The 14,171-nt window shown below is 37.4% G+C and overlaps 1 protein-coding gene across 1 annotated transcript in view; it reads right to left on the bottom strand.

Moving 5' to 3' along the window:
• Positions 1–3,466: 3,466 nt before the first annotated feature.
• LOC113049835 (BDNF/NT-3 growth factors receptor-like) overlaps positions 3,467–14,171 on the bottom strand; it is a 39,861-nt gene continuing 29,156 nt past the window's right edge. Inside the window, exons 16-18 of the mRNA XM_026212496.1 lie at positions 13,679–13,919; positions 7,434–7,592; positions 3,467–7,201 (exon numbers count right to left, since the gene is read on the bottom strand). Of these exons, the coding sequence (XP_026068281.1) occupies positions 7,016–7,201; positions 7,434–7,592; positions 13,679–13,919 (586 nt within the window). The 3' untranslated portion in view covers positions 3,467–7,015. The remainder of the gene's footprint in view (positions 7,202–7,433; positions 7,593–13,678; positions 13,920–14,171) is intronic.

The raw sequence follows: 14,171 nt of genomic DNA on the forward strand, positions 1-14,171 counted from the left end.
AAGGCCTTTCTAAATACATAATACATTGTTAAATAACCCACTGAGGGATAATTCAAATAAAAATTAATGTGTTCTTAAGCAATTGATGCAGACAACAGGGCATGGACTTTTTCACTGGAGGAAGCATTATTATGGACTGGCATTTTGGCCAGAAGTTATTACAAACGTAGCTTTTTGCTTCACAAGACATTAATTGATGGTCTGTAATCATGTGATTACTTGTGAATTATTGTGATGACGGCACTTATTCACTACAGAAGATTCATTGGTGAGCAAGTGATGTAATGCTGGAGTTCTCAAAATCTATTCTGTAGAAACATACTCATTTACATCCTGGATGGCCTGTGGTTGAGTACATTTTTGGATTTATAAACTGCTGCTTTAAAAGAAGAAAAATAATACTGTGTCCATCACAGGCAATATCACAAAAACAGCTAATACTTTAGCCCTCAAGCCTCAAGATACCTGATGCCATTTTCACCATTTACCTGCAAGGCATGGGCACCAAAAAGTAAAATAAAAAAATTGTGGCACCTACTACAGATTGTCTATGTGAACTGTTCCAGTGGTTTGGAGCAGCTGGCCCTTCACTTCACTGGCTATTGTAAGACCTAAATATTAGCAGTGTGATTCTTTACATGCCATACATGAAGTGGCCTTTCTACCAAAATAACCCTTTGTGAGCAAGCACATAATATTTCAAAACAATTTTTTCTTCACTTTCATAAAAATAGAATGGAGAAAAATAAGTGTTATTGTAGTACATAGTAAACTAGTTTATTTTGCTACATTGTTGTGACATGAATTATGCATAATTTTATGCACAATTGTATTTTCTAGCTATGAAAAGATTAATATTTTTGTTAAATATACCAACAGAAAAAAAAATATATATATTTTTTTTAACCATAAATGACAGTAAAGATTTCTGCACAATCATATGACACTGAAGACCGCAGTAATGGCTGCTGAAAATTCAGCCTTGCCATTACGGGAATAAATAACTATTTTAAATCCTAACAATTGCACAAAATATAAAGAGAGAGAAATAGGCACTCATGCACAACCACACCAACATGTGTGTATATTGATGTATCTTTCTTTATAGCTTTTTTTTTTTTTTTTTTTTTTTTTTTTAGAAAAAAATCAGTAAATTAATATCATTTTAAGAATAGAATTAGAATAGAAAGTGCTCGAGTTAGAGGGTCAAATAAAGATGGAAGAGGTGTTTTTTTAGCCGATTCTTGAAGATGCTCAGATTGAGTTGGGCAGGTCATTTCACCAGGAGGGAACATTTAATGTAAGATTTTGTTCCTCTTTGGGAAGGCACAATAATGCACCATTCACTTGCAGAACACAAGCTTCTAGAGGGCACATGAATCTGAAGTAATGAATGTACGTAAAAGGATGCAGACCCAGTGGTAGTTTTTTAGGCAAACAACGCCTTGAATTTTATTCGAGCAGCTATTGGTAGCCAGTGCAAATTGATAAACAGAGGTGTGATGTGTATTCTTTTCGGCTAATTAAAAATTAATCTTGCTGCCACGTTCTGAATTAATTTTAAAGGTTTGAATGGAATTGGCTGGAAGACCTGCCAAGATAGCACTGCAATAGTCCAGCGTGGACAGAACAAGAGCTTGAATAAGGAGTTGTGCAGTATGTTCCGAAAATAAAGGGCCTGATCTTCTTGATGTTGAATAAAGCAAATCTGCAGGATCGGACAGTTTTAGCAATGTGGTCTGAGAAAGTCAGCTGATCATCAATCATAACTCAAAGGTTTCTGGCTGTTTTTGAAGGAGTTATAGTTGATGTGCCTAACTGGATCGTGACATTGTGATGAAACGATGGGTTTGCTGGAATCACAAGCAGTTCTGTCTTGGCAAGGTTGAGTTGAAGGTGATGGCTCTTCATCCAGAAAGAAATGTCTGTTAGACATGCTGAGGTGCAAGTAGCAATCATTGGATGATCAAGATGGAATGAAAGGTAGAGTTGAGTGCCATCAGCATAGCAGTGGTATGAAAAGCCATGTTTCTGAATGACAGAACCTAATGATGCCATGTAGACAGAGAAAAGAAGTGGTCCAAGAACTGAGCCCAGAGGCACCCCAGTAGTTAGATTTTTTGACTTGGACACCTCACCTCTCCAAGCTACCTTGAAGGATCTATCTGAGAGGTAAGACTCAAAAACCACTAGAATGTGTTTCCTGAGATGCCCTTTGCCAGGTTTGACAGGAGGATCTTAACCGTGTCAAAAGCAGAGGACAGGTCAAGCAAGATAAGTATCGAATCTGCTCTTGCCATTTTTAGGGCTTCAATAACTGAGAGCCTCTGTTGAATGTCCACTTCTGAAACCAGACTGGTTTTATATATATATATATATATATATGTGTGTGTGTGCATGTTTATATAGATATAAAGAAAGATATATACACACGTTTGTGTGGTTGTGCATGTGTCTATTTCTCTCTTAATATTTCTATCTGCATAGTTGTTAGTTATGATTAAAATTTGCAACATTATACACAATCTAGAAAGACATACCAGTTTTATTAAATGCACAGTATTACAAGGAAAATTTCCACTGATTGCAGAGAAGCTCACAGGATGCACAAGCATAAGAGTACTGACACCTAAAGCCATGAGAGATTGAGTCTGCCGGGAGCACACGCTCGCACACACACACACACACACACACATTCACTCACAACCAGTGATCCGAAAAAAATACAATTTAAACGTTTAATTCCAGTTGCCTAAATTGGTGCATTTAACAAAGAAATGTGCAGGATATATTTTATCCCAACATTAAAAAAAAAAAAAAAAAAACGAAGAGCTTAATTGACCTTAAATGGGCTTATGTTTTCATGTATTGTTTCTCTTTTGGACTGACCGGGACAGTGTAATTGAGATTCACCCGACAGAGCATAAAATCCTGGCTTACAAAATAATGCATAAACAGTGTTCCAGTATGCAGTCACAGTTCTTCATCCGTATAAAATGTTTAGAGCTTTCCAGAAATAAAATGAGGATAGGGGTTCTATTGGCTCTTTCCCCCTGGACGTGTAAAAAAGGAAACGGTAAGCATCGATAATATCAAATTGTTTACTACACAGGGTAAAAGGTTAGTTGATTAATTACACACACACACACACACACACACACACACACACACACATATATATATATATATATATATATATATATATATATATATATATGAAGAGTTCAGATGCAAAAGCCTCTAAATGCCATCTGAAATTTTCATCTAAAATTAGGATTTTTATTAAGCTCCTAATGCATAGGTTGAGTCATTTTACTTTAGTGGCAATGTGCAGGTCCTTTTCCAGGCTATTAAAGTGAAATAACTGAACATAAGTATAGAAACTTGATAAAAATCCTAATTTTAGATGAAAATTTCAGATGGCATTTAGAGGCTTTTGCATCTGAACTCTTCATATATATAAAATCAAATCATACTTTTATTATGACAACCACATGAGAAAAGAAAAAAAAAAAACTTTTTTACATTGTCACGCAAAATAAACAGTTTACACACATATTGCCGGAGACCCATTAGACATGTTTTTCTTCCTTTTACAATGTCACACATTTGACATGATGCCTGTTTGAAACAGAACATATAGAGAGAACATACTATTATATAGACATATATTAGAACTGTACAGAATGGATTATAAAGTACAGGCTGGCTATTAGAACACAGAAATCTGTATAGCAAAAAAAGAAAAAGTAATTTGTTCAACAAAGTCTTCATATAGTCAGTCTGCAACACCAAGAAAACTTGTTAGCATCTTTTTCCTTTTTTTTTCTTTCTTTTTTTTTTTTTTTTTTTTGCAGTGCTTACAATTGTAGGGTGAAAACTACAAAAATATGAGCAGTATATCTATAAAGAAAGTGCAAAGCTCTAAAAGGTCATAAGTCACTGCTCAAAAAGATCATGACCATAATGACCAACAGTTGACTCGATTAAACATTGTTTGACAACTCATGATGTCTCATGTAAAGTCGGCTGTTGAAAGTAGGTCCTGCCAGTGTACTGTTTGGAAAGAATTTGACATCAGTGTACACAGAATGATTGATCCTGCTCGTGTATTTACAGTCTAATTGCATATATACAAACGCTCTCAAAGCAACACATCTCTGGTACTTCACACTCCGAAGAATCAGTCAGTCAGTGCAAAATGTGTTGCTTTGCTGGGGTCCACGAGGAGCCCCATCGATCAGAATTGATGAAAAACATTTACATTGGCAGAGGAGGACAAGTCGAATACTGTAGCCCTGGAGTAACTATAGAAACAGCACTATAGAAATGATTACAGTGGATTCAGAAAGTATTCAGACTCCTTAATTTCTTCATGTTTGTAAAAAAGACTGGATTTCACCTGTGAAAATTTGCGGAATTTTAATTGTGACCTCACCTTCATACTAAAATAAATTTTTCACCTCATTAATCTAAACTCCTTACCACATATAATGCAGTAGTTTAGCGATGACCCTATGAATGTTCAATGAGGGATCAAGCTAGAGCTCAGGCTTGTATCCAAACATAAAAATCTCTTTCCACCAATGGTTCTCATCCAACCTGACAGATTCAAAGGATCTACAGAGAAGATTCTTTCATACAGAAAAGTGTGAAAATCATTGTCAGAATAATCCATTTGCCATTAGTGGTTCAACCATAATGTTATGAAGTGAAGAGAATACTTTTTGTATATGAATAACTCAAAAATAATGAAATTATTCAACAATTTGTCCCCTCTGTCTCTCTCTATGTCAGCATAGCGCCATTTTGGAGAATATGAGCTGTACACAGGCAGCTTATGTTTTGTCGAATAAAGTCGTTATTTTGTTTTTTTCTTTGCGCACAAAAAGTAATGTTGTTGCTTCATAACTCTACAGTTGAACCACTGATGGCAGATGGACTATTCTGACGATGCTTGACAGTGTAATTTACTTGGCAGTCTATGGGACAGTCACCAGCCTCCAGTCACAAGTGTTCCAAAAGACGAACTAAGCTTTTAAGGGTTTGGAACGACATGGGGGTAAGTGATTAATGACAACATTTTCATTTTGGGGTGAATTATCCCTTTGAGGGTCTGAATACTTAAATTGTTGAGATATTTGTGGTTTTTTTCTTTTAATAAATATGCAGTTTTCACAGATTTGTTTTTGCTATGTGGTGTAAGGAGAGTGGGAAAAAAATACATTTTATCATAGGGCTACAACATAAAATGTGACAAAAATGAAGGGATCTGAATACTGTCTGAATGCACTTTGTAGTGTAATGACAATTGTATTTGTCATTCAGTCCTTTGCAGTCCTCCTCTGGTAACTTGTTTAAGAGGAGTTGAAACACACCGGTTGAATCTGGACGGTCCCTTCATAGGGTCTTCCTGTCGTGACCTCAGGGACAGCCTGACTCGAATCATTCTCACATGAACATTTAATTCACAGTGCCCATCGCTTTGAAATGGCCCACAATACAAAGAAAACAAATCGATCATAGATTATCACATACACATATTATTTAGCAGTTATTTCGCAGTTGATACATAAACAGATAATAATGAATAATCTGAGAGCAATCAACTCCAGCTGATCAGGAAGGTCTGTTGTGTTATGAACAACATCTATGGATATACTCCTCAGAAACAGGTCTGAAATAAATCTTCAGTCCATAAGATTGCAACATGATGATGATGAAGGGTGCCTAAACACTAGTTCACTCTTATGTCAGAGAATAGTGGGATGATCAGAATAGTTCGATGATCAGTTATGTGACCAAAAGGGGAGGGAATTTGTACTTTGGCTATAACGCAGGGATCTGTTTACTACTGAGAATCCCAGGGAGGCGGGTTCAATTGTGCTTTCAGAAATCCAATTGGCTTTATTTCCATTTTATTTCAAACAGCTCAGGCTCTTTCCATCCACCCATAATCCAAAGCCGCTTGTCCGATGTAGGTCGCAGGGATGCTGGAACCTATTCCAGCCTCTAGGGTCAAAGGCAGGGAAATATTTAGGATAAATGGCTTTTTCCACACCCTCAAAAACACAAATCTTGCAGATTTCTATCCATCAAGTGTTCCGTAAAAATGTTTTCTAGTGTGTAAGCACCCTAACGTAAAAAAAAAAGACTGTTACCATTGAAACAAGAACAGCATCTTCCCATTGTTCTTCAAACCTCAGTTAGAGAGACAAGTGCCCTTTGAATCAAAACTATGGCCGGGGAGCCAAACAAAGTCTCAGAAAATAGTTAAGTGCCAGTGCTGGTGACTTTGCTTCTGTACTTACTCCAAACACTCTGTACAACCTCAAGCCTCTTCCGAAGAAAAAAAGGCTTCTTTGTCGCTGTGCTTCTATTATGAAGTTTGCGCTGAGTAAGATGGGGCGCACCAAGATGTCCAAAAACGCCTTTCACCCCAGCATTATAGACATCAAAAACTGGCACAGAAAAGTCTACAATTAGATCCGATGTGTTATGATTGTAACTTGATAGTTTGCGTTATGAGTAGTATCGCGATCTGCAAGTCTGCCAGAATGACGCCAGGGCGTTGTGCTAATGACTGGGTCCTCATCAAGTCCGAATTTTGTCCATCTCGATAAACAAAATGATAAGAGAAAAACAAATACAAACTTTCCAAACCAAATGACCTTTTTCAAAAAGGTTGTTAAACAAAAGGTCTGCATTGTCTCTGATGCATATTTACAACAATCCGATGTTTCTGTTTTTAGACTTATTTATGGTTTTTAGAAAACATATTGATGCACGATAGATGGACCTGTCCACATGTGGGAAAACTTGAAGCAATGCACACAGTGAACTTTAAGGCCTTTTAGTCCATGTGGTTAGAGTGCTGAAGCATGAACACACACACACAGAGAAGCACACACATCTATATTCAATCACTCATCTCGAAACCATCCTTAACTCCTTTTATACCACACATTCACACACACTTTTCTTACACATATACACACCCATACTGGCAAACGGATCAGCCCAGAATGTCCAAGTAAACAGGCGAGGCCTTGGCTAGGCTCTGGAGCAGGTTGTGGATTTCTCTGATGTTGAGTCTCATGTAGGGCTCCCTCTGCCAGCAGCCCAGCATCAGGTCATACACCTCTTTGGGGCAAGTACGAGGTCTCTGCAACACCCGACCCTGTGTGATACACTCGATCACCTGCAGGAGGCAGCAGAAACAGGGTCCAGAACTACAACTGAACACAGGCTCCACTAAGAGTGCATCAGTCTGCCTAGAAACTCATTTTTACAAGGTACTGGGTTGATACAGTGAGTACTTTTGGGGACAAACCTATCACTCTATGAATAACTGGTATATATTTCTTGAGGACTTCCATTCCTACTTATGAAATACACGTTAGGTATGACTGTTTAAGAGTGATGTGTCTTACCTCGTTGTTTGAAAGCTGGTACCAGGGTTGCTTGCCATATGTGAATATTTCCCAGAGGACCACACCCAAACTCCACACGTCACTCTCTGTGGTGAATCTCCTGTACATGATGCTCTCTGGGGGCATCCAGCGGATGGGCAGCATGGTGTGACCACCCACCTGAAATTAGAGATACAGATGCACATGAATTTATTAAATCCATTTCCTATCGTTTCAATTCTAGTGTCTCCATAATAAGCAAAGTAAACTAAATCATTTTTAGGGATGGACAATATATCAGCACCTTGTAATCTGCTAATACTGTATGAGATTTAGTTTTTTTCTTTTACCTATATTGTGTTCTTGTACCCATTCTCTAACACTCATTATTAATTTTTAAAAACTAAAATTATTATTTAATAACATTGTTAAATATAATATTTAACACATTTTTTAAAAATGAAGATGCATTTTTTTCCTACTGTATATCACTTGTAGCATTTCAAATGGTTGATTTATACAATGAATGTTGGTAGAACTTTTCCTATTCAGCTAAAGGCTAAGCCACACCATACCAAGAGAAATAAACCAATGTCCAGATGACAGTATGCCACTTTTTTTTTAAATTCCAAGACCCTACAAATGCAGATTCCAACATGTAAAATTGGTGAAAACCAAGCACTGATGAATAGCAACAGACAGGGCTAGCACACATATCTGGCTAAACCCAAAGAACACGTCTGTTGGTAAAGTGTGAATTGGCCTGAACAATCCACATTTTTTAACAAAAACATTAAGCAGAAAAACTGGGACTCAGCATATTAGAATGATTTCTGAAGGACAATGTAACACTCAAACCTACAGTAATGGATGCTGAAAATGCTGCTTTGCCATAACAGGAATAAATGAAATTATAAAATATATTGAAATAGAAAACAGTTGTTATAATATTTCTCAATATTAATGTTTTACTGTATTTTTAATCAAATAAATGCAGTCTTGGTGAGCATAACTTATTCCAAATACATTTTCTACAGAAGTGTACATACTGTATACTTACTAACTAGAGGATTTACAATAAGTGGGAAATAATTAGGTTACTACTCTTGAACCAGTCCTTTTTCCTAAGTAGTCATATTACTCAATAAATATACTGTAAAATAAAGTGCAACCGCAATATATATATATATATATATATAAAAAATAAAAATGGAAATGATCAAATGTAAATCCTCATGTGTTGTAAATACCAAGACTTATGAACCCATAGAATAGCTTTGTGAGGAACATGAGGAATTTATTGTTAAACTTCCACTTCCACTTCCTGTCAAGATGGCGCCTGTGTTTGGCTTTGCCTCTGTGGCTGGTTGTTCATCCCGATTCATTTTGTTTGTTTTCTGCGCCATACTGCTACTAAGTTTGTCAACAAAAGTTGTGTCTACTGCATGGGTGTATGATCGCCAAACATTGCTATTAATCCGATCTTCCATGGTGGAGTGCGGGGACGGATATATCTGGAGTGGTATTGACAAGTTTGCAGCCCCGTTCACACGTCCGACTGAAAATGCTGTCCGTACGCGGCATGAAGAGGGCCTAATACGACCTACAAATAAACGGCGGAGAAAGCGAGGAAGAAGGGCAGGGAGACAGATTCAATTGAAAAAACTCTTTAAACTGGGGATCTTGGACTTCAACCACAGACCTTCATGTCTTTATTCTGTCTTCTCTGATGTCCCCATGGCTCTGGTTCCGGTGTACCAGAGAAACTCTACCTCTGGTCGTGGTGTGTGTTTGGTAAATCTGAGGTCGCTGCCACGAGCCTCTTTCTCTGCTTCAGGTGTTCCTGCACCGCTCAGGATGGGTCTGATAAATGCTCGTTCAATTGCAAACAAGTCTCTTCTGCTCTGCGATTTATTTACCTCCAAAAGCATGGATTTTATGTTGCTTACGGAGACTTGGCAACGGAATATGGAATACTATTACTTAAATGAACTCTGTCCTATGGACTGTAATTTTATCAGCACGCCAAGACTCACAGGTCGGGGTGGAGGTCTTGCTGTGGTTTTTAAAAGACATTTTATCTGCCAGTCAGTGAGCGCTGACACGTACTCTTCTTTTGAATTACAGATGATTAAGGTGGGTCGCTCAAACTCATTTTATTGTATTCTAGTGTACCGACCACCTGGGCCAGCGGCCTCTTTTCTCATTGATTTTTCTGACTTCTTATCATCTATTATTAAGCTGGATAGAGTGATTATTGTTGGCGATTTTAATATCCATGTGGATAATGATACTTGTACAAATGTTTCTGAATTTGTAAATATTACTGAATCTTTTAACTTCACTCAGCATGTAGTTGGCCCTACGCACAACAAGGGACATACGCTTGATCTGGTCTTTTCTTATGGTGTAAATATTAATAATGTCTGTATTGAAGATGTTTTTATAAGTGATCACAATTGCATCTTTTTTGATCTTGTGTGTGATGAGGATCCTCTCCCTGCAAAACGGGAGTCCTGTTCACGTTTGATTAACCAGTGTACTGTTGAGAAATTTTCAGCTGCATTCGACTCAAGCCTGGTTCTTATTTCGAAAGATGTAGACGCTTGTGCACAGGCTTTTAATGATCACTGTACTGTGTTGTTGGACAAAGTGGCACCTTTTAAAACTAGAGAAATTTCATCTGTCAATACATCACCGTGGATTAATGACGCCATTCGTAGCTTAAGGCATGTTTGTCGGAGAACTGAGCGCTTATGGAAAGCGACTCAGCTACAAGTTCACCGATTGTATCTTAAAGAGCTCTATAGGGACTTACACAAAATGATTAAAGAGGCTAGAGCCTCTTATTTTACTAATCTGATTTCTGCCTGTAAAAAGAATCCAAAAGCTCTCTTTGAAACTATTAACAACATTGTTTCTCCTGCTGCATGTATTGTCCCTGTGTTTGCAAATGTTGACTGCAATCGCTTTTTGTTTCATTTTATGGACAAGGTTAGAGCTGTCAGGGCAGGCTTGGTTCCATCAGCTAACCATCATATAGTTAAAGATCATAGACCTTCAATATTGGACTCTTTCTGCCCTATTACCCTGAATGACATCATGGAATTAGTGGGCTCGATGAGACCATCTCAAAGCCCTGTTGATATTTTACCTACTACTTTACTTTTAAAATCCATAAATCATCTGGGCCCATGTTTGGTTTCAATTTTAAACCTATCTCTTCAGTTGGGCCAGGTTCCTAGCTGCTTTAAGCATGCTGTTGTTCAGCCTATCTTGAAAAAGAATAATCTTGATGCAGCTTCATTTAAAAACTACAGGCCTATTTCTAAGTTGCCCTTTCTTTCTAAAATTTTAGAAAAGGTTGTTGCGAAGCAGCTAAATAATGTTTTGGATTCCCATAATATCCTTGATAAGTTTCAGTCTGGTTTTCGTAAAAATCATTCAACTGAGACTGCCCTCCTTAGGGTTTCAAATGACATTTTGATGGCTGCTGATGGGGGTAAATGCTCTGTGCTGGTTCTATTATATCTTAGTGCGGCGTTTGATACCGTGGATCACTGCACTATGATTGATAGACTGAAAACAACTGTGGGCATTACTGGATCAGCTCTGGATTGGTTTTCCTCCTATCTTTCAGACAGGAGTTTCTCTGTGTCCGTAGGAACATATATGTCAGACTCTGCTCCTTTGTCTTGTGGTGTGCCCCAGGGTTCTGTGCTTGGCCCTCTGCTGTTCAGCCTGTATATGCTTCCTCTTGGGAAGATAATTGGTAGTTTTGGGGAAATATCATACCATTGTTATGCTGATGATATTCAATTATATTTATCTTTTAGCCCTGATAGGTTGGACAAACTGTCCTTGTTGCACAATTGCTTAGCCTCCATTAAAAATTGGATGGCAGATAATTTTCTGCAACTAAATCCAGACAAAACTGAGGTGCTGATTTTTGCACCAGATAACATTATTCCTAGGATAAGGCAGGAAATTGGGGATCTATCATCTTTGGACTGTAATGTTGTGCGAAATTTGGGTGTCATTTTTGATAAATCTATGTGTTTTAGCAGTCATGTAAAATCTGTGGTTCGTTCCTGTTTTTTCCATCTCAGGAACATCGCTAAGATTAGATCTGTGGTTTCTAAAAAAGAGATGGAGATGCTTATTCATGCTTTTATTTCTTCTCGTCTTGACTTTTGCAATGTACTGTACACTTGTTTAAACAAATCCTCTATGGACAAGTTGCAAGTGGTACAGAATGCAGCTGCAAGACTTTTGAATAAGACCAACAGAAGAACACATATTACACCTATACTTAAGGCTCTACATTGGCTTCCAATTAGTTTTAGAGTACAGTTTAAAATTTTAACCATTACTTACAGAGCCTTGCATGATCAGGCTCCCTCTTATATCCAGGATATACTGCATGTATACACTTCTGGTCGCTCTTTGAGGTCTTCTGGTCAAGACCTTTTAACTGTTCCTAGAACACGTTTTAAAACAAGAGGTGACCGAGCCTTCTGTGTGGTGGCTCCAAGGCTCTGGAACTCCCTTCCATTAGCCTTGAGAGCTTTGGATTCAGTGGAAGCTTTTAAAAAATGCCTTAAGACGCATCTTTTTAGACAAGCATTTAATTAGCAATATGGTTTTGTATGTTTTTGTGTATCTGTGTATTTTTGTATGTTATGTGCATGAGTATATCTGTTAAGTGTATATTTTAATTTAATTTTGTGAAGCACTTTGTGACTTTTTTGTCTGTGAAAAGTGCTATAGAAATAAAGCTTACTTACTTACTTTAATTTTCTGTAATTCTGGGTATAATTCTTTCTTTCTTGGGTATTTTATAGCATAAAACTGTACGTATAACCACTATAGTGTTTTTGCCACAATACATTAATTGTTGCAAAACTTCCTAGTGATCATGCAATGAAAAAAATCCTGTGTTTTCTATTGTTATACAACAGAGGGAGCTGATATTCCTTCATCTTTCTCTCTCGCTCTCTCTCTCTCACACACACACACACACGGCTGCTGACACAGCAGAGTGTTTCCGGCTGTGTTGGCAGGATGCAGGTTTGGGAGAGCCCTTGAGTGTCAGATGGTCCGGGCTTTTTCTGGATGAACTCACTGTGAGGAACTGTTGGTTTTTGAGGCACTTTCATATTTACAGTATTTAATCAGCTGTTATATAGTCATTAGTCATAATAAACCATAATAATGAAAGACAAAACAACAGTATATAGTTATATTATCCATTAAGGACATTGCATTTAGTTTTTTTGTGTTCATCCATTGTGTTCATATACATTTCTCAGATTCACAGAAATTAGATTCAACAGAGGTTCAACTGATCTTTCTTTCTTTCTGAATGAAAAAGTCAGGAAACAGAAAGGAGAGGCTGGGATCAGGAAATGACCCAAGCCAGAACTAACTTTAGATTAAACAAGTGCTCCCAGAGAATCTCTGACAGTTGGCTGAACTGCTGGAAAGCACAATGTGAGGAGTGTAACACTGTAGTTTGTGGCATTTTCAAAACAATGTTCTGTTTGAGCGGCCCTGACTTTGACTGCAATGAGCTTCTGTCATTTGTTGCTCAATATGCCCATGTTTGCATTAACATTTTTGAGTGGGAATGTTCAAGCAAGAATCTGACATGGCCCTGTGGATTATTTTCTGTTTCTCTTAGATTTCCTTCAGTTGCTTGTTTGAACAACCAATGAAAATATAGCATACACATCTGTAATCTTTTCTGATTTGATTCAGAATACATAAAGCTGCAGTGTGTATCTTTTTGTGCTAGCAGTCAGTTGCAGCAAATGCAACTGCCGTATGTTTATTTTAACAGAATGACACTACAACATTATTTATATAAGACAACGTCTTTCTTTTTGCACTTCTGTTTTCTGTCACACAGAAATGAAGTGCTGGCTCTTTTTTAAGTAATGCAAATCACAAATAGCAGATTTTCTTCCTGTAAGAGGTACCTGAAGAAAAACGTAATATATTTTCATTTACTAAGATAGAATAGATAATATTCATATTGATAAACAACAAATGCAATAAAAGCCTTTCAGTACCTATACAGGAAGTATTTACTGTATTACATTTTTATTCTAAGCTGTAAACACGTTATATAATTGTTTGATTACTGTACTTTAAAAAATATCATATATAATACAGTTATGCATTCAGGTTTGTAGTAGATGTTTGGTTCCTTGGACCAAAAGGACCACTGTGACATGGAGATTTCCAAGGCGACTCACACTTACCCTATAGTAGTCAGTGCTGTACACATCTCTAGACATGCCAAAGTCTCCTATCTTGACAAGCAGGTTCTCTCCCACCAGGCAGTTGCGTGTGGCCAGGTCTCTGTGCACGAAATGCTGTGAGGCCAGATATACCATGCCTGCTGCTATCTGCTGAGCAATGTGCAGCATCTGAGGCTGAGTTAACTCCACCAGAAAACTCTGCTGTCCATCTGCCATCAGCACTGCATCTGGGCCATGAGCCCTGTAAGAGAGAAAATGAGAATAGCATGATCATGACTAAATAAAAATGGAGGTCAGAATGTGGAGAGCATACAGACATGTTTTGCTTAGACTTTACAGATCACATGAACAATTCCTGTATTGAGATAATCCATGCAAGCTTTTTTTTTTTTTTTTTTAAACATTTTATGATAAGCTTTACAATAAAATATGTTTCTTCTGCAGAAGGATTTTAGTGTGCAGACAGTTTATTTTTGTTATTTTTATTTTCTTG

Source organism: Carassius auratus, chromosome 30, assembly GCF_003368295.1.
Source record: "Carassius auratus strain Wakin chromosome 30, ASM336829v1, whole genome shotgun sequence".
NCBI lineage: Eukaryota > Metazoa > Chordata > Actinopteri > Cypriniformes > Cyprinidae > Carassius > Carassius auratus.